Genomic DNA, 27,325 nt, shown 5'->3' with positions numbered 1-27,325 from the left:
ACATAAACTAGAAGAGTAAAAAGTAACTACACCCCAGGACACTAACATAAACAGCAGATGCGTTTATGGCAAGTGTTCCCCAATATCACAAACAAATAGTGAGATCTCCACAGTAGCTGGAAGAGAGCCATTTGGGAGCCAGATGATTTAAAGAACAGTCCAGGGTTCTCTTCTCGGGACTTTTTCAATCAGATTATATTCTTCCAAACACTAATCCGAAGCTGGCAACCCTCTTTTCTTTTCTTTCAGATACAGAGGAAAAGCAGTCCCACCTAAGCTGCCTAAAAAGCTCTGTCCCACTCTCAGTACAGCAGGGTAGCTGAACTGACCACAGCAATCACCAGCAACGTAAGCACCATTCCACCCCATGGATTCCCACAGTGTCCAGAGGGAAATGAATGAAGAGGTCAAGATCAGAGACTATCTGCATTCCCCAAAGCATCCTAAACTCTTGAACAAAGTTCTGTTCCCCCTTCTGTAACAACAGACACTGTCCCATGCTCACCCCAAGCCATGCAGAACTGGACACCAGGAACTCTGACCCAGAGACCAAGGAAAGAGTATGAATCCCAGTCTGTTCCACAGTAGGCAAAATGATAGTGATGATCACAGAGGGTTTTGTCTGTTTCCATTGTTTCAGTCAGCCACTCACTCGAACACCAGCTTGGCGCACCTGCCAATCTCAGCTTTGCTCTACCAGCTTCCCCATCTTCTTTGGCCTAGAAGCTCATGAGGTCCCACCTCTTCTACATTTCTTTTCCCTTCCTACACCTAGTGAATTAACTCACCACTTCCAGAATTAATTCCACTCCTGTTTCACCAGCAAATGTCACCCCATCAATCACTCTGCTTGCATATTTTTATCCCTTTACCTGCCTCATTTTCCATGTGTGTAAACTCCCAAAACAGACCCTGCCTTTAACTCTGCATCTACTCAATGACATGAACAATCAGGCCCAGATCTCTAGGAGTCTCTAAACATTCTACTTTAGGAGTCTCTCAACATTCTTCTGATACCTACGTTAAGGTTTTTTTTTCTCTAGCTGTATTACTTGGCCAGATAAAGGTATCATCTCTTCCTACAAACCCTACGCAATAATAAGAGGGCAGTAATAATGGTGGCAAAAGCAAGAGGCATAGCACTGTGTGAGATCCATGTTACCAGCACAAGTTACAGCAGGGAAAATACCTGTGACACCATGTTTGAGACATGGGTTGAAGAATAGTCTGCCCATTCGGACACGATGTGGAATTTAAGAAGGCACAACATAATTACTCGAGCTGGTCTTGGCTAGGAGGCCAGGATTAGCACTCCAACACTTCTGAAAAGTGGCCAGGAAGACTGTTTCGCCTCTCATCCAAAGAATATAAAACCATCATCTGCTAGATGGCCCCCAAACACTGTTTGAGGCATCATTTTTACACAAACTTGAGAAAAGTGTCTTTACTGATATACCTGAGTGATTTGCAGCATCTGTGCATCCCTTAGCAGTGCACTGGACCAGTATCAACCCAGAAAACCAAGTGCTCTTCCCTGTCTCATAAATAACACACCCTTAGCTATCTTAGATTTTCTGTAGATTTTTCAGCCAGTTACACAGACATTAAAGAAAATAGTGGCCTAATTCTGACACTGTGGTTTCATAATGTAAAGATAACCTAATTCTTCAGTAGTCCCGAAACTCCTCTTCCTGATAAATGACCTTCTCCCAAGAGTATTTAATATTACTTTTGGTAATTAGAGGACTGAACAGAATATGCAAACTGGAAACTAAAAAGCCTTGCTCTTCCTTTAGATCAGATAGGATGATGTGCACAAGCACAAAATAACAGTGTGAATTTTATTCATGCGCTGCTCTGTATCCTAAGATACAGGCAGTCAAAGCTCTTGTTTCAGTGAGTACTGAGATCAGGGGTCATGAAAGAAAGTTGTTTTCCCCCACGGTACAACACTATTGCTTTAGTGCATAGAAGTTCCCTTCCATTTTCTTAAGCATCAACACGTATGGGCTCTAAACAGATCAAGAAAGGTGTTGGTACAACAGATCCAATTAGAACTGTTGGTTCAACAGTTCCATTTTTCATTAGCAAAGACCATGGCCAACAAAATTCAGCAAACAGCAATATGACAGATTCCTACCATATTATTAATCTGATCAAAAATAGTTTACATAATCAATTTAAAATATCTTAGCTCCCAATTCAATAGAAAACTGCATTGAAAAGCAAAAAACAGACAAATCAACCAGGATACAGATCAGCTCAGCACGACTTACCCCTATGCATGGCATGAAAAAGTGGAGGAGGACAAGACAGGGAATGATCCTGGACTTTTCAGGGTACAGGGTAACTGGATGGGGCCGTTAGCAAAAGTTAGTGAAGCAGAGAAGCTATTCACTGCAGCATCATGCCAGGCATGGAGAATCAGTGTTCTCAGAGGAATGCCTTTACTTCAGTGAGGAAACGCTCAAATGATGAAGCAAAGTTTTACCTTCCATCACTCCTGCATTACTATCAGTGCAAGAAAGAAAGGTCTTAACTTCTCTTAGAGCAACATCTTATAACGAGTACACCACTGCAGACGGAATCTTCACACAGACACATAATCTTGTTGATATTTCCACACATCACTAAATTAATCCAATAATTTAATTTTATTTCTTAAAAACACTAATGATAATGCTAACAAATATTTTATTAAAATCGTGGCAATCTGCCTTTTTGGATTGCTTTCCAGATGAAATGCTTGCTGAGCATTCACTCTTCATTTCTGCAGTCTTCATCCCTTTTGAAGACCACATGTGTGCATGACAGCCTCATGTTACATCATCTGTGAAATTCACTGCACAAAACTCAGTGCATTTGCTTTGAGAATTTGTGGTTTCTCAAGACTTCCTTCCAGTGACACCAATTGCATAAAGGCCCATGGAGCATAAAGGCAGAAAGGTAAGTCCTCCACCCTGGCCTAAGAACCTCTAACAAAATGGTCATTAAAGTGAAAAAACTGCATGAACTGAACAAAGTGCCAGGCTTCAGCATGAGGACTTGGGTCAGCTTGGACAGCACACATCATTGGGAAGAATGCAGAGGGTAACTTCCTTCCATAAGGACAATTCAGTTATTAAGAGCAACAGGATGAAACTTCCAAAGCCCTCCTGGCTAACATCTATTAATATTTTATCAGTGAGCAGCATCTTCACTGAAAGGTACACACTATGTCCTTTTTCTCTCCTTCACAAGTACTCTCCTCTAACAGATGGTCAGTTTACATGTGGTAATGATCCACTGTAATTAAAAACTCTATTCTCATTAGCAATCCTCCAAGAATACGACAGCTCTGGCTCACTTTTTCTGATGAGTATGTGTTTTGTTTAATGATAAACAGCAGCCAGGAGAATAAAAAATACAGTAAATGTCTACACTGGGGCTGAGTGGAGGGGTTGGATTACAGATTCCTAAAAGACAGTCAAAGACACCATTCACAAAGGTTGAGAACGCCAAGTTTGAGGGTCAGGACAGACCCTAGTAATCAGCACATGAAGTTCTGAAGATCTGATTAAGTCTTCTGGAAGGATTCACTAAGTGTAATTTATATTCCCTTCACCTTTCAAGTGTTTTTCTCATTTCAAGTGAAATCAACATTTACAATCAACTGTTCTACCATAATTACAGAACACAATAATCACAAATTCTGCTTTCTGTAAAGACACAGATTTACTGCTTCCCCTTCCTGCAGTTCCTCTCCTCCTCTCCAGTTGGAAAAGCCAGAGGGCCAACACAGACATACATTTTTCAAGAGTCATTACCTTCCCACCGATGCTACAGATCATTTTGGATTCAGTGTCACCCAGAAAGGAGACCTTGTGGACTACTGACAGTGTCTGTAGAATTACTGACTCAAAAGATTTGTAATACATGAGAAAGACCATCATCATCTAGAGGTCCTAAGGGGAGGAAGAACAGCCTTGCAGACAGAACCTTTAATCAAACCTCTGCAGATACAGGCTCAATTTTTAGTTCTTCCATAAATCACCCTCTAACACCATCTGTAAATATATATGCAGAAGTATTTCCCACTTCAGATCACAAATTCTCAGCTGCTGGGAGCACCTTTTACTGTTTTTTAATTCAGAATCTCATCAAGCAGAACCTCAGTTACTGAGTGGTGTCCCTGAGATGGTACTTCTGCATATAACAGCGCAGGCAGAGCCCCACCATGCTCCACGCTAGGCTACCTGCAGGGTCCCAGGAGGAATAGCAGAGTCACAGAGACAGATAGAATAATACAAGTTAAAGCATCCTCCCAGGACTAATTTCTTGGCTGGCAGGTACATACTATGTACCAGGGTTTAAGATAGGTTTTTTTAGTCTCTGCAGCTCCTCTATCAATTTTTCACTTACTTCAAACTTCCCACGAGCCTAGCAAAAACTCAACTGCACGTCAGTAAAAAGCAGGTATTTTCTAGTGCCGGATCTGACTACTAGATAGAAAATTATAATTATCAAGACAAAATTATTTCTCATGCCTATGATGACACACAATCCCTCTTACAGGAAGCTCTATTTTCCATTTCAAGCAAATAGATTTTCTGTCCTGAGCATCAAAAATTTAAACCACTCATACTCCCCAGTGTTTTGCATTGAGCATGGCTCGTTTCCAAAAGTCAATGTCAAAAAGCAGTAGGGAGGTCCAGTGTTACATTACATCTCAATTTTTTCTGCATCAGTCATGTTTGGTTTGCAGTTTTCAAACACAGTTTTATGTGGTGTTTTTTCTGCTGACTCTGAATCCTGAGGTATCGGCCCTGGGTTTTAGAGACAAACTGAGCTATTTTCTTCTGTCACACTTTCACTAACAGCAGTATTTTCGCAGGCAAGTTCTGCTCTACTGTGCAGGGTCTCATTGACTTAACAAAGCCACTGTTTCTGTGAAACCTGCAGATCTATTTCTAGGCTGGAGAAGCACTAAAAGGACAAAAAGTTAAAAGCTCTCCAAGTTACCTCAGTCAATAAAATCAATAGATGTGACTTCGTGCATCACAGGTGGCCAACTTAGAACATTTGAGCCACACAGGGACTGCAGGTAACACTCATGGGCCAGCCCTATTTGACCACATTCCCAGGTTGGCCTCATGCAGTGACTAAGTACACGGACCTGTAAGGAGCTGTGTCACCTCACTCTCCTGAATTACTCATAGAAATCCCCTTCCCCAGAGCTCTCCTAAATAAGAGGTATGTAGCCTGTGGCACTCCACTGCTGAGAAATTTAATGCATGTCTCATAGGGTTGGGAGAGCTGGACACCTACAAGATACAAATGGCTTCATTAAGTATTGCTTTTATACAGCTCTTGGACGACATACAGCGTAGCTAATAAAATGTCATCTCATCTGCTTGCCACATCAGAGGTCATTACAACTACATGAAAAAACAAACAAGGGCAAAAACGCAGAGAGATGATCTAGAGCAGACAGGGGGCCTGAGTAGAAAAGAGGTGCTGATCTCAGGTCTGACACATCCTCTTGCATGGCCCTGTTAAGACAGACAAACCCTCAGGTGCCTCAGGTGCTTTGTAATCCTTAATAAAAGGCTTTGACATTTGAAGAAGGTGTCTTAACACCCCTTGTCCCTATCTTTGCCTTGGATTTTTGTTGGTTTCCCTGTCAGGAGCACTGGGAAGTATTAGGCTTCTCATTGTAGCAGGATTCTTTGCTTAGAGTGGGGGAAAACCAGCCTGAACATTTTAATTGTTGCAAAGCTATCAGTGGTGAATGGAGAAAGGGATGCCATGCTGGTTTTGGTGTTGAAGAATGCTGAAACCAGCTAGATTCATCAGCCCCAAAGTCAAACATTTTGAGGAAGAAAAAAATACCTGATGAAGTACCTGGTAAAGGATCCAAGAAGTGATACTACTTACAACTTAAATAAAGATGCTGAGCTGGCACAGCTGGCCTGGAGACATAGGACTGACAGTCAGTCACTTTATACTATAAAAATCCATTCCCACTTTTTAACTGTGGAGTGTTTTAACATGCCCCTTCTCCAAGTGTTTGTGTGGAAATTCCTCCCTTGAGTGGGGATGCTCCTCAAGGTTACTCCTCAAGGCTGAGCAAAAGAGATTTCCCCACAGTCATCAGCACAAGTGAGTAACATCAATCTCCACTTAATAATTGATTTTGCTAGCTTTAATATAGTTGCTTGAATATTGTTCCAAAAATAGTACATTATATTAGTACTTACAGCTACCTCTCCTGATTAAGGTCTTTTAGTCTGATCATTATAATTATCATAGTAAGTTTAAATAAATAATTTATTTTATATCTAGATAGAGAAAGGGAGAGAGAGAGAGATTTGGGTTGCCATCCTTAATCCTGCAGGACAAAGTTCTATAAGCCTTCAATTACACCTATATAATCCTTTAGAGATAAACTGCTGGCAGAGTCTGGGGCCAAGATTGATTCCAGCTGCACTGAGACTCATCTTTGAGAAGGAGTTTAGAAAGCAGGAGGATCCTTTCTGCACCTTGTGACTCAACAGGAGGGCTTCTTTAATACATTTTGTCTGAAGCTCCCATTCTGCCTGCAACATTCATGAGTCTTGATTTGATGTATTTATTGAGTTATGCTCATGAAAGGCAGCAGTAAAAAGTGAATTGCACATAGCCGAAAAGTAAACACAGTATCTGCCAGATCCTTGGGCTCTTCTCACTTTTGCCCCCCAGTTTTTTTCTTAGGAAAACAAAAAACTACAAGGTTTTTCATCTGCAGCAGAGATAAGACGCTTTCATGCTCTGCTAGTGTATGCCAAACCTATTTGGAAGGCAGCATCACCAGGCATCTTTTTGTGAGCAAATCTATTAAAAGAAAGCTCTGTAAAGAAATTGCCTCAAGGCTCCAGTTCAGTGGTAGCTATGGCAGTGTTCCTGTGCTGTTGGCTTGCACTCACTGTGGAAAGTCCCCATGAAGTCATGAATAAACAGAACTCTTTATGCTTTTGCCATGGCATCACATGGGCGTATCAGTCCAAAATGAGCAGGAATCTCTTTTACAAAACCCCACTATTCTGAAGGTAGAAGAATGGGCTCATTTAAGCAGGTCTTCCCAATTCAGTACCTTTGAATAAAAACTGTTAAATAAAAGCTCATGTCATTTGTCAGCTGAAATGTATTTTCTATCTCCATTGCCATATTTGAGTGACTAGGCCTTGAAAACAGCTTTTAAAACTCTCTTCCTAATTAATACCTTAAACAGAGATAACAAGGAGTCAGGTGACTTAAGAGCAACTACATTAAGGTAACAATTTTTGCTCAATGCCAAGGACATTTTAAATTAAGTCTCCCATTGCATGACAGACAACTCTATTCACAGAAACAAGAAACAACAGAAAGAAAAAAACCTAAAACAGTAAAAAATGCTAAAACAATCCCATGTGCCCTATGAGTCTGCAAATGGAAAGACCATCGTCCTAATTCATGCACAGCAATGCTAAACTGAATATTCAAGCTGAGATCCATCACACTTTGCTTAAGTCATCTACAAAGTAGCAATGCAGAAGCTCTTATAAACACGTTTACCTGTCTGATCTGCAGCACCTCCCTCATGAGTTTAGCCATAATCTATCAGCTTCAAAGGGAGCTTTTGGGGAATCTCTCAGGTACAGCATCCATAGCACACACCTCCATAGCATTCGTCTAAGCATAGACAGGTAGATAATTAAGCAAGATAACTCCTGTCCATGGGACTGGAAAGACAATGGAGTTTTCCTGACACAAAGGATTCTGTCACAAGCTGTTGAGAGCAAGCTCAACAAGTCCTCAGGCAGTAGCATCTGGCCACTCACTGAACAGAGTACCAAGCACTTAGTTTGAACACTGGCCATCAATATTCTTCCTTCAGAGGGCTTACTTCAGCAGCAGCAAAGCCCAGTCAGTGATGAAACCTTTCAAAAATCCTACTTTTGATTATGATGCTCAAGTTCAGCACTTCACTTGAAATTGTTGGGTTTTTTGGTTGCCCATTTTGTTGCGGTTTTTTGCAACTGATGGTTCAGGTGTAATTTTCAAAAAATTGATTTCAGATAGGACTATAGATCAAGGCTTGATTTTTCCAAGAGCTTGCAGAAGTGCTACAAAATGAAAACTTTACTGAAAACATTAGTCTATTAAAAAGGCATTTTTAATGGGCTCAACTATTGTCAAGAACTCCAAACCAATTCCAATTCATGACCAAGAGTACTCAGTCTTTCTCCAGAGCTCACTGTCTCACCCTGGAGAACCGAAAGTATTTGTAACCTCTTCTTCCTTCTCCTTCCTGGAGTCCAGGCAAAAGGCTGCCTCTGCTCCATGTCAAGGAGCTGAGCTGTGACTTATCATTAGAACAACCTCAAACTCAATCCCCATGTAATGTTATGCTCTCTATCAGGGTTTCTTAACCACTTCTAGATTAATAGTCCTTCAGAGAAAAAATAATTTAGGGTCCATCCAGCACAGTGATGACACTTTCATGTCTCTGTGGCAAACTCTTGTGCTCCCACAGTTTTTCCTTTCAAGCATATGCTCCTGAATCTTTACACTGCCTTTTGTTTCAGCAAGGGAGTGCTCATTTCAGCCCTAAGACAGATCTCAAATCTATACAGTCTATATAATCTTAGGCAGACAAAATTCAGTAAGCCTGTTTTTCCTTTTCATGCTATTGGGTTTGAACATTTTTTTTGCTAAACCTGCCCACAACACATCCTATAACACAGAAAACCTTGAGCTGACTACCCATAAAATACATTGCGTCAATGGCCAGACATAAATCTGCACTGATGCTGCAGCAAAAAGAACCACTGCTGAAATGAATGTCACATCAGGTTGCGGTCTCGAAAGAACAGACAGAAGCAGGAGACACTACAGGGCAGAAACAATAAAGAAAGAAGCCTCCCTCTCTCCCCCAAGCTGCTATGAAGCAAAAAATTAGGCCAGAGACTGTCATTAAAGCAGTATTGTAATTACAACTCCTAGAACCTTTTATAGCAGTAAGTTGAGGACAGAAAAAAGTTTCTTTAGAAGGTGCTGAGCTTCTTTCAACAGAAAACAGAAAAACATCTCTCAATCATCCACTCAAAAATGTGAAGTCATGTCAGAGAACTGTATGCATGCAGGCACAGTGCTATCAGATTTATAAAAGCGGTGCCTCACGCAAGTGCAAATGAACCCTCTCAGCTTTCTCTGGTGGAGGCTGGGAAAGAAAGCAAGTAAGCCAGCAGCTGTTATTCCTCAGAAACCTGATCACAACCTCATCAGGATCTTTGCTTCCCCACTCAGTTACTCAAGTTCTGAACCACAAAAGAGCAGGTATGATATCAGTACCAGCAAGGCTGGGCATGGAGAACAGATCAGTAGGTGTACATCTGAACATTGGGCAGAAACAAATTGTGTGCTGTGGATCCCAGCAAAAGAAAGAAAGGAGGAAAGAGACTATGGGAATACAGAGGAAGAGATTAAGGATGCTTTAATCCTCTCATTTTCCCTTCATACTTCTTTATGAAGCACACAGCAAAGGTTTAAGAAGGCAAAAATACTTCTATGTCTATATTCCCACAAGTAAGCAGTAGTGTTGTTTCACTCCTTCCACATTCATTTCCTGCACATCTCTCTTGAATATGTTTGTTGGAGAACTCGCTGTAGATCCAGAGTAAGGATGTCCTAATTACAGTAGTAAAAGTTCTTGAATAATAAGGAAACAGAAATCACCCAGAAACAAACAAGAAATTCTTCCTTCTTTCCAGTGCTCTGACTCCTCTCCCCAATCCTCCTGGAGTGCTGTAATGCTGTCGGTTTCTGTGTTCCTGAGAGTTTCCCAAGATACAGGAACTGGGAGAGCAAATTCCTTCAAGGAGTTATACACAGAACCAAAGAATGAGGTGGGACACCACCATCAGGGATGCAGGGAATAAGGACAGCCTTGAGGAAGAACAAATTTTATCCTACTTTTTGCATGTCACCTTCTGAGTTTAAATTAAAAAAAAAAAGGGGGGGGGGAGAATGCTGCAAAGAAATAATAGTTTCATGAGAAACACATTTCATGGTGGGAAGCACAGAGGAAAAAAAAAAATCACTGGTTACAAACCAGAAAAATTAGAAGGAAGTAACAATTTAAACATCAGTGACATTTCTGATAATGTGTCTAATGGCACAGCACAGAAGAAAATTAATCCTTAACTTTCTAATTTGGATTTATGGGAGAAGTATATAATTCGGTGGATCTTCAGCATGTAACATACAGGGAGTATTTCAGCTTTCCAAAAGCATGTGCTGCTTCAATCAGGATATGTCATTGGAATAGGTTGGGGAGTACTCATTAAATCACTTGTTTATTATTCACACTACAGGAATGTGAGTTCTATTGGTAAAATGAATCAATCAGAGAGCAAAGAGCTATTCTCTGGAGTCTGCATTAATCAGCCAGACAAGCTGTCACTAAGGATTGGGTCAGGCTCATAGCACAGCATCCAACCAGTGGGGAAAAAATCCCCGAGACGGCTGGAACAGGGAACAGTTCACCCATTTAAAGCTGTCCCCAGAGGCTTGTGTCAACCATTTATTACTGCTCACACACAGCTGCAGAAGCTTTTAAGTGAGAAACCTGCATTCTCGGACATTCCAGAACTGTGTGGAAACATGCTTGATCCCAGCTAGTTCTGGGAGGACAAGCAAGATGAAGTATCCTGAAAGAAATACTGCTGGGCTTTAATACAGCCCTCTGAAAAAAGGCATTCATGAACTTGGAAAAGGTCTAAAACTAGGACACATGTCAGAACAGATACGCTGTTTGGAAACACTCAGAGCTGTCATGCAGTCTGCACTTCAATAAAACATTTTTTAAAAAACCAACACTATTTTTACAGACTATTTTTCATACAAGCATATTGCTTTCAAGGTTGAGCTGTTGCTCAGACTCCCTCAATATAAGCCTAAAATATAAAGTATCATTTTTAAAAATGTCACTCATGAGAATGCACCAAAAAAATAGCTGTTTGGTTTTTTTAAAAAACCCAAACAAAACCCCACAACCATTAACCTGCCCCATTCCCTACCCTACTGGTAAAGATCATGAACTCCTAAAATCTCATTATTCTGAGATACACACTCTGTAATGAGAAGGAACACAACAGAGAATACAAGCACTAGCTGGGCTGCAGGAACCCTAAACAGACCACAAACACGGAACAAGAAAAAAGCAGTCAGCAGTTCTGATAATACAGTGAAGCCATGTAACACATATAGCAACGCATAAAATCAATACAGTGCACCAGAGAACACGATCACACACTGCGGCCACTTGGATGGAGGAGTGATAAGATCAATGTTTCTCTTCTTGTCAGCACTTGTGCCAACTGCACCTTCAAGCTGAATGGAGCTTATAACAGAGCATGACCCACAGGGACAGAGCTGCACGATGGGCTACAAAAATTGCTGAATAGCTCAGAGAAGGAGAAGTGGTTTAGCTGAAGTGTACTTCAGGGGAGGCTGCCAGGGAAGGCAGTCCAGAGGGAAAAACAATAAAAGGATGAGTATCTAATTGCAGAGATGTAATATGAGTGCAAATTCTCAGAAGTGAGGAAGAAATTCTTTCTGTCCTCACAACAGAGCTTCTCCATCTCACGGAACTCTATCCAGACCGTTGTGCATGCTGCTGCTCTAAACTTGATGCTAAAAGCTACGCCTAGTGTAAGCATTTAAATACAGCCTCAGGCAGCATTGGCAAGGCTGTGTCCCGCAGATCATGAGATGTGACTATTCCACTCTATCCAGCACTTGTCAGACCACACTTGGACTACTGTATCCAGGCTTGGTCATCCCAGCTCAAGAAACTGAACACCATCCTGCACTGTTCCACCAAGAAAAATATTGAATGCAGGTTGCTTCACAGAAAATTTTGGCATGGCTATAAGAAAAAGTGAAAACAAACTGAACTAATTGAAAACAAACATTGGAATAGATTACCAAGAGAAACGGTGGCATTTCTGTTGCTATAAATACTCAGTGCAGAGCTTGACAGGGCCCTGGGTAACACAAACTAAGGATTTCCCTTCAACAGAAGGCTGGACCAGATGTTCTCTAGAGGTTCCTACCAACCTAGAGTCTTTTCTATGATTCCATGATCCGAACATATGTTATGCTATATGCCCTGCTAAATACTACTTTTGCTGTAAACTCATTTTAAATTAGATTTTTTCTGATTTTTCTTTCCATTCCAGTAATAATGTAAAAATAAAAAAATAGTAATGACAAGACAAATGGAGGATGGTTCACTGTTTTTCAGAATAACTGCCAGCATCTTTTGAAATCAGCAAGCACAAGACCTTAAAGGAAGTGCCCTTTCACAGAATATTTAATTAAACAAGTAGATTTTCTGCCAGAGAATTTTGGATAAATGGCTGAAAGGAGTTCCATGAATTCATTCAATTCCCTTAGTCTCTATTAAGCATTTTTTACATATACTTTAAAAGACAAGATACACAAACTTTTGGTCTGATCCAGTATATCCAATTTTGCATTTTAGCCTAATGAATGGGATATAAATCAATACACCAGAAGTCAAACATGGTAGTATTAAATTGTAACTCCACTACGGTTTATTTGGATCATGAATTTAAATACTCAAAACATAACCATGGAAATGCTACCACTAATAAGGTGAACCTTACCACTAATACCTACTAAATCATGAAGCACAACAACTATTTATTTCAATTAAGGTGTAAATGGATGAACAGACTAAGAGACAAAACAAGAACAAAATCCAGCAATCAGGTTCCACTTCTACCTAAAAGAAGAAAGACAAACTCAAATTTCCAAAGTAAAGGGGATTTCAACCTGACAAAGTAACAGATAGCTCTATCACATCAAGATCGTACATCATAGCCACCTCCACAGGCATGTTCTATTAAGAGAGAAGATAACATCTAAAAAATGCCTAAACAAACACAAAAAGAACAATCTGGGAGCAAATCTAACTCCAGCAATCTGCATTTCAGACTGCATCCTGTAAGACACAAAACCAGCGTTGCACTGAAAGACATCCCAACATCCTCCCAGATGCTGAGACCACAAAGAAAGATCCCACCTGACAGGCCTCTCTACATTCTACATGCTGAAAAAGCTGTTAGTACAGACATCGCTTAGGCAGTAAAAGACTAACGTGTGGCTTGAGGGGCTACGGAACGCAGGAAGAAATCCTATAGCCAGCCATGCAACAACTCTACCTTCCGTAAGTGTTAAATCCAAGGTTGGGTAATTTATTCCTTATGAAATATACTTTATTTGCTGGTTTGGAGTAATAAAAAAAATATTACTATGAAATCAATAGAGATACCACACAGCCAAGTCTTCACCTTGATTGTCATCCCTTGGATGACAGTCTCAAGATGAGACCCCCAGTTTACTCCTTGACACGTTGCAGGTGCTGGGGAGGTTTAGGGTTTATGCTGTGTCATGAGTAAACTTCCACTCCGCTAGGTACTTCTGGATGTCAGTGGCATGATGCCAGACCTCTGGAGTACACAGGCAAGTAAAAGGATCCTGTACCAGTCCCAAACCTGTTAAGAGTTTTGTGCCTGCAGACAAAACTGTAAGGAGTTTTTTGCTGCACAAGCATGTGGAGTTCTGAGGTGGCTTGGCTCTGAAGTCTCTCCCAAGGCACATGGCCCATAACAGATGGTCGGTTGCTTAAGACACTTACCAGGGACTTCAGGGATCCAGATTCAATTTCAGTTTAACTTTGTACAAGTCTCTGAGAAGGACACATCTACACCATGGATACAGACAGATTTCAGCTAATCTGGCAAGGAAAGTGCAGGAGGACTGCTGCAGACACCCAAGCTTGAGGGAAGTGATCAGCAGGATTTCTGAGCTCATGGGCACTGCCATGCAGATCTCAACACAAGCCTCTCCATGCTGAAGTCTGCTGCATGTGGACTTCTGTCCTGGTTTTGGCTGGGATGGAGTTAGTTTTCTTCCTAGTAGCTGGTACAGTGCTGTGTTTTGGATTTGGTGTAAAAATAACATTGATAACACAGAATCACAGAATGCCTTGGGTTGGAAGGGACTGTAAAGATCATCTCATTCCAATCACACTGCCATGGGCACAGAACCTTCCACTAGACCAGTTGCTCCAAGCCCCATCCAACCTGGCCTTGAAAATCTCGAGGGATGGGGAATCCACAACTTCCCTGGGCAATCTGTGCCAGTGCCTCTCACCTGCTGCTGAGCAGAGCTTACCCTGAGTCAAGGACTCTTCAGGGTCTCATGCTCTGCCAGCGAGGAGGTGCAGAAGCTGGGAAGGAGCATGGGAAGGACTGGCCAAAGGGATATTCCATACTATAGAATGTCACACTCAGTACATAAACTGCAGGGAGTCAACCAGGACCCATCAATCGCTGCTCAGGGATGGGCTGAGCATCAGTCAGTGCATGTATTGTACATGGAGGGCTGGGGATGTAATTTATATCTCTCTCTTTGTTATCTCCCTTTTTATTACAGTTACCATTGTATAGTTATTGTTATTACTATATCTTATTTCTATTATTAAACTGCTTTTACCTCAACCCACTTACCTTTCTTGTGATTCTCCACCCCATCCCACAGGGGTAGAAGGGGTGGGGAAATGAGCAAGCGGCTGTGTGGTGCTGAGCTGGTGGCTGGGGTTAAACCATGACAACTTGCTAGCTCTGGTCTCTAATGGCTCTCAGCCCTCTATCCTGTGCTCTAATGCAGACATTCTCTTTGTTTTGGTGTCTCAGCTTTCCATCTGTACCAGGAGGATAAAAGCACGGCCCATACTTACAGGGTGTCAGGAGGATAAATACATTAAGTGGTCCTAAGGCACTCTGGGATTATGGCAACAGATGTAATATCAATTCCTTAAAGCAGTGAAAATGGAGAAGATGGGGCAAATGAAACTCTAAGGAAAGAGCAATTGAGAACATGAAGTTTATTTTTTTCTAATTTAACTGTGTCTCTGCATCCAGAGGACACTGCAAAAGAAAAAGGGAAACTTTGGAACAGAGCAATGGCTTGATGAAAGGTAAAAAGTGGGGGACGGGCACAGAAGTAAAGGATAATAAGATTCTTAACCATCAATTCAGTTTAAAACTACCATGAAATGAGACCAAAAGAGATGTTTACATTTCTGAATTACAATCTATTCATAGACACCTCTTTTACCTGCTTAAGAGCATAACCAATTGGAAACTCTCCAAGACAATACAGAAGAAGAAAAGAGTCTTGTGAAGAATCCACAATCTCAGCAGTGACACAGCTACTAGCAAAATATAAGTATTCAGCAGCACCATTTAAAACAAAGTGTGCATAATACATCAATTAAAGAAGACTAAAAGAACAACCTCTGATACAGAAGCAGCCCTTCTAGTAAATTCCAGTTCTTTAAGATAGCAAACTGAGGAAACTTGATTGAATAGTACGCTGCAAATTCTTATGCCTCTGTTTCATTTTTGCATCATTTTAGCCTCAGTGACTGTACGCTGTGTTACAGAGACGTGACTATATACGGAATTACTCCCAGTTAACTGCCTCCACTGTTAACCATTCCATACATTGTTTGCAGAATAAACTGCATGGTTTAAGTTAACGTGCTTTGCAGCACATCCACAACATGGTAGAAATGTGCACATAAGCAACTAATGCATCTCTCTTAATGACTGGTAATTTGTTAAGCTGATGAACCCTACAGCCTACAGTCATCTGTTCATAATCTTATCTTCATCCACAGCCCATTACTGTCTTGCCTCAGTCTTCTTTATCATAAAAAAAAATTTAAAACATTAAACCCTGCTTATTTTAGTAAAAAGAAAGTACTTACCAGTCACAACTCAATACAGTGTTAGAAATTAATAATTCTGTAACAGATGATTAGCATACCAGTTTCTGCTGGTTTTTATTCCTTGCAGCAACTCTCAATACATGTCATACACTTTTAAGAATCGACTATAATGTGATCATTTTCTACTACAGACCTATAATTTGTACCTACAGCAGTACAAATTGTACCAGAATGCACATAAAACAAAAGTATGGGGAAATCCACAAAAGAAATAAAAAAGAGACAAATTCAGTCTCTGATGCTTCATGATTTGCCAGTATTATATGGGAAGAAAGACATGTAGAGACTAGTTTAATGTATTTTCAAAATTACCCCTGCTGCATTGACTAGAAACACTAACAAGGGGTTTTAATTCCCAAGTCAGAAGACAGGACTAGCAAAAGGAGCTTGAAATGAGGACCAAGCAGATTCAACAGAATCCATGGATAGAGAGTTCTTTCCCTACTAAAACAAGCAATATTTTTAAACATTACTAATTATTTTGATTCTGAAAATAATTCAGATTTGATTCTCCTACATTTAACAACAAAAACATAGCAAACATGAGGAAGCAAAGAAAGAAATAAAAGAAACGGCAAACTAGTCTTCCCGTGCTTCAGCTTCCACCCCTTTCCAAGGGGCAGCCATCAGCTCTGTTCCCAGACAGTACAGAGGTTCTGGGTGAGAGAGAAGAGACCCAGCATGTTAACTGCATAACCAAACACCTAAAGATGGCTTTGGGATGCTTACTAAGACTGTAGGGCCATGTCTGTGACTTGATTAAGGATAACAACAAACAGTGACTGGGTGTTCTGTAACCCTGTGGAGCCCCAGCCCCAGCTGGGTTACCTGAGCAGTGGTAAAGCTACTGGCCAGGGTGCCAAGTTTCAAGAGACAGTACTGAAGATGAGCTGTAGATGACTTCTAAACTTCAAACCAGCAGCAAGTCCCATGAATATCCACAATCCCTGCTACTGGATGCAGTAGTTAAATGAAGAAGGTTTGGATAGCTATGTGAACTTTGGCCCAGCTCAATAAAGGCAGCAGGAAAGAACAATCATTCCAGTCAAATTTCCAAACAACTGGAAGGAAGTTCAATTATCTCTGCTGAATAAATTCAGCAATTTAAGTTGCTCCTAAGCAGCAAGGGACCGAGCTAAATGGAGATCTGAGTTGATTTAAAGCTAATTTGTGTCAGAAAGTTCTGAAATGGCTTTCACTTCAGTGTCTGCAGTCATTTCTACAAAGTGGTATTAAAACTATTAAGTTTTATGTGAGAAGTCCCCAATAGGTTCAGCAAACATTCACTGTCTAATAACACACGTTCAGGCATATAAGGTCCCTTCCCTTTGTTTGGGAAGTGTGGTTCATTTATTTCTGCAAGATATTTAAGAAAAAACCCAACACAAACAGCAGAATTCTTCCTTTTGTTAACAGTTTTCCTAAGTTGCTGAAAGGCTGGGTAACTACATATTATAAACACAGAGTATTCCATAATATCTATGGTGGCCTTGCTACCCATTAGGAACATCTCAAATATGCGTACAGCAAAACCCTAATAAACCACACTTACTTTCCAGAAACCAGAATGCATCCTCCCATCTTTTCTACCCGGGTCTCGTTCTGTGTCAGCAGTGTTTAAATAAACAAATTAGATGCCTCCTTGGACAGCCAGATAATGGAGTTACAAGCTCATCCTCTACTCACTTGAGAAAGATTATGCCCCTTTGGATGGGCCTCTTGCAGACCTACTTACCTGGGGGATGGCAGGAGCAGATGAAAAGGGACCCTGCTAACCAAGGCCCTACCAAGTGGCTTACTGAAATGAGTCTAGGAGTGCAGAATTAAGTGGGAAACATCACAGTTATTACCCTTATTCAAAACTGACAATAAGTCATCACTTTATGGAAATTTGATACATTCTTGTTTTTAAAGCTAGGGGAGTTGAGACATAGAAGGCTAAAGAAATTAGTTTAATGTCACGCATAGATTTGTTTAATGTCATCCTCCTGTCCTCAAAGGATGTAAGGAACAGAACCTGAGTCATATATTTTAAAGAGAGATTTAACTTTGGGAGTACAAGGGTGCAGGGAGAGAACTGGAGGGGAGGAATTTGTTTTCCAGCTGGAAATCCTTACTGCACTTCTCACCTTCAATGACCATAAACCTCCTCATGCACAAATGAACAAACTGTCCAACAGGCCACATTACAACAGTTGTGTACAACAAGTCTGCTTGAGTGATGAATCAACTCGTTGTTTATCCAAAATAACAGACACAAATGGCTCTCACACCTACCTACAGCTAGAATTAAAACACTTCCACACTGAGGGAAAACCAAAATAATTTAAAAATCCCCCACACCTAAAAAAAACCTCCAAAACAACCTAAATAAAACATAGTGTTAGCAAAGAGTAGTTAGTGAGAGGAACACTGCAGAAATGCTGTAACTCATGTCTTGCCTATCAAGTTCAAACAGCTTAGACTCTAAAATGAGGTATGAGGCCCTCACCACCCAGATTAACCAGTGTAACTCAGCTCTCAAACAAATCTCAATATTTTAAATTAAAACTAGTCTCAGATCTCCAATAATGTTTTAATATTAAGCTGTAATGTTATCATGCTGGTTACAAATGGACTTCATTTACCACACATTCATTAGGACACCACACTGTTTGAACTCAATATTACCTTTCCTTCTCCTCCCAGCCAAAACATTGTCATGCTAAAACATTTATCTAATAGTTCTCCCCCACCGAGGTGCATGTTTCCATAGGGACACCAGCAGTGCTATACCATTTGGAGAGGAAACTAAGACTAATAGCTGGGATCTTTTCGCAGCTTCTCAAGTCCCTATCAGAAAAATAAAGAATTCTCCTGCTAATGTCACTAAAAACATTAGCTTTTCCTGAATTCACTGTCTTGCTGGTTTCTCTTGAGTTTTAATGTGGGGGTTTTTTTGTTGGGGTTTTCTTTGTGGTGTTTTTAGGGGGTTGTTTGTTTGTTTTCTGGAGTTTTGTTTGTTTGTTTGTTTGGAGGGTTTTTGGTTTTTGTTGGTTTTTTTTTGTTGGGGGAAGGTTTGCTTGTTTGGGATTTTTCTGTTTGCTTTTGGTTGGTTGGTTGGTTTTGGATAGCCTTATTTTCACAGGATTGTACCGCAACTGTCACCACACTTACATCATTAGAGTGAAAATACAACAGAAGTAAATATCACTATTATGTCAAGAGACAAGCATCCCAGGGTCACTCACTGTCTCTCCTTGTCATTATCCCCTGTGTAAGAAAATGGGAATATCAGATAATGCAGCCAGCGGGAGGGCAACAAAAGAGAGAGAAATTTAATGTGTGTCCTTTCCAAAGCTGTTTGTCATTAGCAATTTTGTTCTGATTTAAGGGACAAACTGTCCACCCCTTTTAAATCTCAGAGATTAATTTTCAGTTATTTGTAGGGACAAAGTCTCTTCACATGATTTAGCTGTTTGTCCAACAGGTTCAGTTAGGCATTAAAACTTTGTACTTCAAACTAAACAGTGCACTATATTATTTATCCCAGTTTGGCATAAATAAGTATGGGTTACCTTATGCAAATCATTCTAAAGTTGTTAGCTGCTTTACCACACCAAGAGCTTTGACAGCAGCCAGACCCAGAGAATGGACACGCTCCCTCTCTTTTAGTATGATCTGAGACTTTAGTAAAAATGACCTGCATGGCTGCTGTACTGCTGTCTTTCTGCTCATTGATAAATGCACAATATTGGTTTTAATCTACAGAAAAAAAAATATTAATTACTCCTGCTATAAGATTAAATTGCACAAATAATTAATGCAGAAAAAATATTCTCCAGGAGCAACAGCCTTTATCCATTATCGTAATTACAGACCATCAGGGAAAAATTTGCTGTATTTGACTTTCTGCTGCACCAGCTGGACCAGCAAGTTTCCAGCTCATGTTTTTCTCTTCTAAACTTACGTTTCAGTAAAAGGAAAATACTAGTACAAAATTTACTTTGTAAGTAAATATTAAATAATTGAATTTGTATAGTTGACTTCACTTAAATTAGATAAATTATAACTTAAGCTTAAAACTTCTGCTTTTAACTATAACATTAATACATACACCGGTATTATGCTTATCAGATTTTTTTAGTCATTTAAAATTAAACACGTTTAACAAATAAACCCCATTAAGGATTTTCCTGACTATGCTTAGCTTTTCTTTAGTTCTTCTGGAAACACAGAAGATCAGACTTAATAATCTTGCCATATAGCTCCTAGTAAAATGCATTTTATATTAAAATTAAGCAATAGTAAAAACTATCAAGACGTCTATTATGAATGCTTCACTGTATGCAGACTCATTAACCTAAGTTAAATTAATAGAACAAGACAAAATGTAACTATGACCATTGACTGCTTGCAAAGTTCTCTAGTGAATTTTTGGTAACTTATGCCAGTCATTTCAAAATTTCCCATTTAAGACCATATGAAATTCTCATTTCATGAGTGAATTTTTTTAAAAAATTCATGCTTCATAGAACCTTTTTATAACCAGTAATATTTTCTGATATATTTCGTAAAAATAATTATTGTAATCCTTTTCTTTAATAACTACGAAGTGAAATCTCCCATACAAAGACATATACTCTAATGTTTTTATATTTAGTGATTACCTTCTTTGACAATTTAGCTGCTATCTGTAGAACCAAAAATCAATACTTTATTTCTCCGGCAGAGCAATATCAGCTACTTTGCAATCTCCGCATGTTTGCACGTAAACATTCTTGAAGGCAAACTAAATCAATTAACATTTGTAGTTGTCCATCCAGTCCCTTCGCAAAACTTATTATGCACTTAGGATGAATTCAGTGTAAATCATCATCCTAGCCACACAATTAAATACTATAAGCTTCCTTAACCCTCAGCTCAGACTTTCCTAATCTCTGAAAGAAAGCAATGCCAGATGGCCATGAACAACTGTTAAGAATCAGAGGGACACAGAGAAATACCTGAAGCTCTCAGTAATTCAGTGGAGAAACACCTTCTGTTCCAACTTACTGCTAGGCCCCACTTAGACAAATTCGCTTTGTACAACTGGTAGGTGATCCTATCAGGTTAACTGATACACATGCTAGTAATTTTCAAAAGCCGTATTTTGTCATGAATTGAATTCACAGACACTGAATTTTTGCTACAACTCTTGGTTGCAGTTATCACAGCAACAGCTTGTTGGCTACGAAGTGCAGAGAGAATCCACTGACTACTGCACTTCTCCATCAGTTTAAAACATAGAATTGTGTGCAAGTATCTGTGGATACACATTAAAATAAGTAAAATACAATGTATATAAAAATAATATGTGTAATATATAATATTCACATATAAGTAGTGATCAAATCTATGAGTTGTATGAGTTAGCTGCAAGGCTGAAAGAGTAGTAGAGCCCATTGGCCCCTGAGGCACAGATTAGGCCCCATTTCTCTGCTTCAAGAAGAAATAATGGAAAAAGATTCCTCTTTTTCTACAGAAGAACATTCTCCTCTGAGCCAACACTAAGAAATCATTCCAGACCATCATGCCCAGCATGCTGGGATGCCAAAGGGCACCTACTGTGTTCATTTTCAGAGGAAGCATCTCATGAGCACCATTTTACATGGTAACAGTGTGGCAGTGGTCTCCTCATCTCTGAAGACCAGGAGCCTCATTCTGCTTAAAATTACAGTTCAGGAAATTTCATGTTTAAAAATGAAGCTTCTTTTTTTAAAAATGAATCACCTTTCATTATGAAAGATGACAGTCACTGCTCAAGAGCAGGCCACAGCTTAATGTTTTTGGACTTGGGTTTCCTAACAGAAATTCAGAAGGAAGCAGTGAGAACAGGCAAACTTGGGAATGGAAAAAGCAGGTTAAGAAGAAAGATAGGACTGAAATAGCAGGGAGTGCTTCAGGGCAGGGCAGGAGCAGAGGGCACTGGCAGAGCTGTGGGGACAGTCCAGTGCTGGGCTACCAGGCGAGTTCAGGGCAGGACTGAGAGATGCTGCAAGTGCACAGCATCAGCAAGGAGCACATACAGAGCCAAACATTCACCACCTCTCAGACAGTCATGGTGGAACTAGTGTAGGTTCCAGGCATGAAGCCAGATGCGGCAAACTACAGAACACAGGTAGTGTAGTATGCTTCATTCTAGCTGCATTTCCATGAGTCAAAGAATAATGTTATTCATCTGAATGTCTCAAACAATAAAATTGCCCAGTCAAAAAAAAAAACAAAAACAAAAACTAAAACTAAAACAAACAAACAAAAAAAACAACAGGAAAACAGGAAGAATGCACAGGAACATCATTCTGGCTTGCAAAATTGAGTATAAGACAGTTACAGTGAAGAAGGGGGGACTTCCGAGCAATTTAAACCAGGCTAAAGGATCACATGTCCATTGTAAACTACTTTGAAAAGTACCTGATATCTTGCATTTAACATTTTTTCAATAATCTCTCAGATTCACCAGGCCAGAGCATTATTCTCATTCCAAATAGTATAGTTCACGCACCCAAAAAAAGGCATTTTTAGAATATTGGACAGAGATGTGGTGATAAAGTTTAGTAACAGAAAGAAAAGTGATATAAGCCTCACAACAAAAGACATGGTAAGGAGAATGTGAAGGGGATTAAGAGTTAAGAGTAAGAACTGAAGAAGCACAGGACACTAGAGAACTGTTCCAGATGGTAGGCTAGTTTTAACCTAAGCACCAATGTGTTTGTACAGAAGTCCAGTGGGAGCTGAGCAGACAGAGATGAGCACACAGATGAAGTCTGAAATGTTCTTGTAAGTTCAAGGGATGGAAAAAATGGACTTTGAAGGTCTGATGCAAAGTCAAGAAAATTGCTGCTTGGGAAGAAGAAAAAAAATCAAAGAAAGATGTTGCATCCAAGGAGGTGAGGAGTAAGAGACACCTACATAACAGATCACAGAGGACACAAGTATTGAGACCAGATAAAAGCTTTTCTAAAACTAGTCACCACATACAGATGTTAAAAAAAAAAATAGTTCAAGGTGTCAGAGTAATGCAGCATTGAGTCAACTAGCCAGTGTGATGTAAATATGGTGTGCTTAAAATGATTTATTCCAAAAATATTTATGGCAACTTTCTAGTAGGGTATGTGTACAGAAAAAAAAATAAAATTAAAACTGTAAGTGAACTTTGATCAGATGTTCTTCAGTAATCAGTTCTATCTTTCTATTTCAGTAAGGTGCCCACGAGTTCAGTAATTGTAGGATTTCAGTCTATTAGTGATAAAAGCTCACTGTTGCGTGAGCGGTTCAACACTGTACCAAATCTCCCATTAACTCTTGCTCTTAGAGGTTATTTCAGTAAGTGGGTCAAGATAAACAGAGAACCTGCTAGTAAGGCTCCTAATTTGAACAATGATATCTGTACACCAGAGGTAGCTATTTGAACTAGACTGCTAATGCCCCTTTTTCCAAAATAAATCTTGGGGTGGTGTTTTCATTTATTTAAGAAGCTTACTGTATGTTTCTGGATCACAACCATGAATGGTTTTGTTCACGTGCCCAAGCTTTGTAACCACCAGGAAAGCAGTGACCTTTGATTTCAAACAAAGCAAACCATTTCATATTGGGTTATATTCATGAATATTCAGTACTTCAATTAGCCTGTGATTTCCTGAAAAATACTGTACTGAAGGATGCCTAGCTGGCAGATGACTTAACTTTTCCTCCCTCCCTTGTATGTGACAATACTTTGCTCAAAGTAGCCATTACGCTTTTAACTTGCTGGCTGAAACATTCATTGTTACACCTCCTCATGCTTCTTGGCTGATGGAGGAAAATCAATTTTGATCCCTGAGAAGCAAGCACAAGTCTGCAACTTCACACACCAATGTGTACAATTGCAGCTGAAACTGAATTCAGATTAATTCACCATTCCAGGCATTTTACATTTATGCTGAGACTTTAAGAGGCTAGAACATACATGATTTACTATTTTTAACTGGAGAAATGGGACAGAACTTCCTTCAAATGAAAAAGCAGTTTGTCAAATGCAGTTTACCCAAAGCAAATGAGATTTATGGTGACAATGAAAATATACTTTAAAAATTAACCTTCAGCTTTTTGCAAAACAAGTATTACAACAGAATTCAGCATTCCAGCCACTGCAGGATTTTAATGCTACAATAATTCTGGTCTTCCTTAAAGGGCAACAATTTTGCCCTTTCTTAGATAACCCAGTTCAAAGCACAATAGAATAGCAAGTCCGAGCAATTATAAGCCAAACTACAGTCACCAGGTAGCAATAAAGATATGGAAAGCATGTGCATTTCCCAAGAGACACAAGTTTAACACTGAAAATATTCCAAGCAGGTAAGAGAGAGAGGGAGGGGAGGAGAGAACTTACTGTACTGCTTCAAAGATGCACTAGACACATAATGCAGCAGTACAGGATACACTAACAGATGAAGGCAACTGAAAAGGCAGTACTCACCCAAAATATTAAATTGAAAAGGAACATCATGTATTTCAAACAACACAGGCAGCCTCTTGCCATGTTGCACTTCTTAAATTCTAAAAGGAAAACAAAGGATAGATCCAGGTAAAAGACCACGTATTTGCTGCCTTTGGGTGCACTGTATTTTTCACTTTTTACGCCAGTTCCAGTCCCAGCGCCGGTCCCGGTTCCGACCCCAGTGTGGCTCTGTGTGCGTGATCCAGTTGTACCATAGAAAGCTCCTGCAGTAAAACCTCGACCAAATTGCCTCCCTGAGGTAGAAGGTTTAGCAAAATCTGAGTCTTTGCTATCCAAAGATGGACTCCGGTGAATTGAAGAATCCTCACTACTTGACTTCTCCATGATCTCTCTTTTCACAGTTGTCAGATTTAATGTATAGCATCTCTCAGCATTAAATGCAGTGCCTTGCAAACGCCACAGTGCGCTAAGAGCTGTCTGTGTTTTGCTTCTCTTTTTCTTCGTACATAAATCAGATAATCACTGCAGAATTTATTCACTGCATTGTTGCTGGGTTTATTTTTTATAGCAATGTAGGCTGTACTCTGTCTGTCTGAAGCATGGATTTATACATTAATATCCCATGCAAGAGTATACTCATGATTTATCTTGATGAATCAGTTATGCAGAACTTTGATTTTTATTAAAAAGAGCCATAAGCTCTTTCTCTGCACTCCTAGTCTACAGTCCTCTAATCTATAGGCAGCAGATGGTCCTTGCATCCATTTCCAAAAAGCTTCTGCAGTACACCTGGGAGACTCTCCGAGCCGGAGCACTTTCCTTGCTCTCAGCTTCCCTCTCTGTGTCTCTCTGACTCCCTCTCACACGCTGTCTTTTTTCTTTCCACCCATTTGCAGTGTCTCATTCAGTAACCAGCTACCGGAGCGCACTCTGTGTTTCACTGCTGTTGCCGTGAAATCATCAGCAACTGCAACCACTGGGCATTTCCCACAGAAATCCCTGACCTAACTATCGAGTAATAAATCCGCCCTCCTGCTCGCCCCTCCCCTCTGCTTTCCATCGGGCCAGTTAGCAGAAGCCTTCTCCTCCAGGACACGCCTCCATGACATAATATCTTTAATAGGATTAGAATTACTCTTGACTATACAAGTGCACAACAGAAAATCTCTTTAAATGTCAAGTACTGTTTAGCTGTTGATGCGCTAGAACCGTTAGGCAGTGATATTCCTTCGATGCAATGAAATACGGAAAAAGTGTGGATTAGACAGACAGGTGCTAACCTCTCTCTGCTCATTAACACTGACTTACATTTTCTTCTGGCTTAAACAAGTCCCACGGGACAAGCAGTGGGAATAGGCTAGCACCCAGCATACACTGCTTAGGCACACATCTCAGCTGTACATGCACAAAACGCGACACCGTCACCTGTGACATGCTTAACCAGAACCGGAAAAGCAGAGCTGCTGCCTCTTATGAGGTCACCATTCAATTCTTAAAACTCCTGAAATGTAAGGGGATCTGAGCCTGCAGCTATTTACATGCTATTTAACAAGCACATCAGAGATTCTTGTTGCGTACAGCAATAAGCCATCTTACATCACAGGTCGTCTGTGAACTAGAAACACTGACCCAAATGCCACATTTCTTTTCCACAGAGGAGTGCAACATGCCTGCTAGGACTCCGAAACAGGGTGGGCACCGTGCACGTGTGCCTGCACATACGCATGCTAGTGCCTGGAGGGGGGGAAGAGAAACACTCGAGGTCACTACTGCCCCTACGTCCAAATCCGTCAAATTTGTCATAAGCGCAAAAGCAGAGCACCAACGGTGCAAAGTGCTACAGCAGATTTAAAATGCAGGTTATTCTTTTCTTTCTGTAAAGAAAGAAACCACACTAGGAGGCCACTGTGAAGGAAATACAGCTACCAGGAAAAGCAAAATTCTATGCAATTTTCAACTGACCCCTCCACATGCTCATTAAAATGCATTGTTAATGGTTATATCAAGTATCTTTGAAAAAAGAAAATATAACATTTATTCAATCTTATATATCTATGGCCAAAAGCCTCTAAAGATTCTGTAATTTTTATGTAATAACATCAAAATCAACACTCTGAAGCAGTGCTGTACCTTTCTTGACAGGCTTTTTCTGCTATAAGACCTCTCCACCAACAAAGTACATGAAATATCCAGTACCTGAATGTGTAATATCTCTCTCTCACCTTCTCTGCTCTAAAATAAGATTTGAACAACAGGCAGGTCCAAACCCATATTAACAATGTTTGTTCACTTTGCTTTTCAAAAGTAATTTCACAGCTCCCTGCATCAAATGTGTCTGTCAGAAAGATGACTGCAGGATGACTGCTCAGCACTGTGTGTGACAGCAGAAAAAGTTACACACAAAACACCCAAGTAAAAAAAGATAAATTATCATTGACCAAAGTAGAATTGGCATTTCTGTACACATCTACGATGCACGTACAAACTTCACCATAAGTAGTTATCAAGAAGCAACGTTCTCAGCAAAAAACCTGGAAGCAACTTGCAGGTCACACCCAGGTACCTGCCTCAAATACTGGAGCCTGTAGGATAACTCACATTGAAACACAAGGCAAATGTCTGAGTATGGATTTAGAAGACTGAAAAAACTCTTCTGTTTGAAATTCATTTACTGGAAGTGCGAAGTTGTACCACTCCAAAGCAATGCGGCAGCTAGACATTTTCAGTGGTTTTCACTTGTCATACAATACTGAGCTCTCAGCCAAAAAATTGTGAGAACACACAAGTACTTTAAAGCATTTTTAGCTTTTTAGTTTTTGTGCCCTTTGGTTTGCCATAAAATTTACACCGACTTAGACTAGCTACAGAAAAAAATTGCTGTGCACTTGTGAAAATTATTGCAATATAAATATTTGCCTTCCCATTGAAAGTACATGACAAAAATAATTAATCCGCCCTCCTCAAAGTAAAAAAATTAAAAG

General features: G+C 40.0%; 1 protein-coding gene across 1 annotated transcript in view; it reads right to left on the bottom strand.

Annotated features, from left to right (window-relative positions):
- Positions 1-27,325, bottom strand: part of TSPAN9 (tetraspanin 9) — a 170,287-nt gene that overhangs the window by 68,188 nt on the left and 74,774 nt on the right. Inside the window, exon 3 of the mRNA XM_066175355.1 lies at positions 24,363-24,442. Coding sequence (XP_066031452.1) covers positions 24,363-24,425 — 63 coding nt within the window. The 5' untranslated portion in view covers positions 24,426-24,442. The remainder of the gene's footprint in view (positions 1-24,362; positions 24,443-27,325) is intronic.

Source organism: Chamaea fasciata, unplaced genomic scaffold (assembly GCF_029207755.1).
Source record: "Chamaea fasciata isolate MVZ Bird 193981 ecotype frontalis unplaced genomic scaffold, bChaFas1.0.hap1 SCAF_2, whole genome shotgun sequence".
NCBI classification, from domain to species: Eukaryota; Metazoa; Chordata; class Aves; order Passeriformes; family Sylviidae; genus Chamaea; species Chamaea fasciata.
Note: the sequence above shows the minus strand (reverse complement) of the source record. Positions and strands in the feature narration are given on the sequence as shown.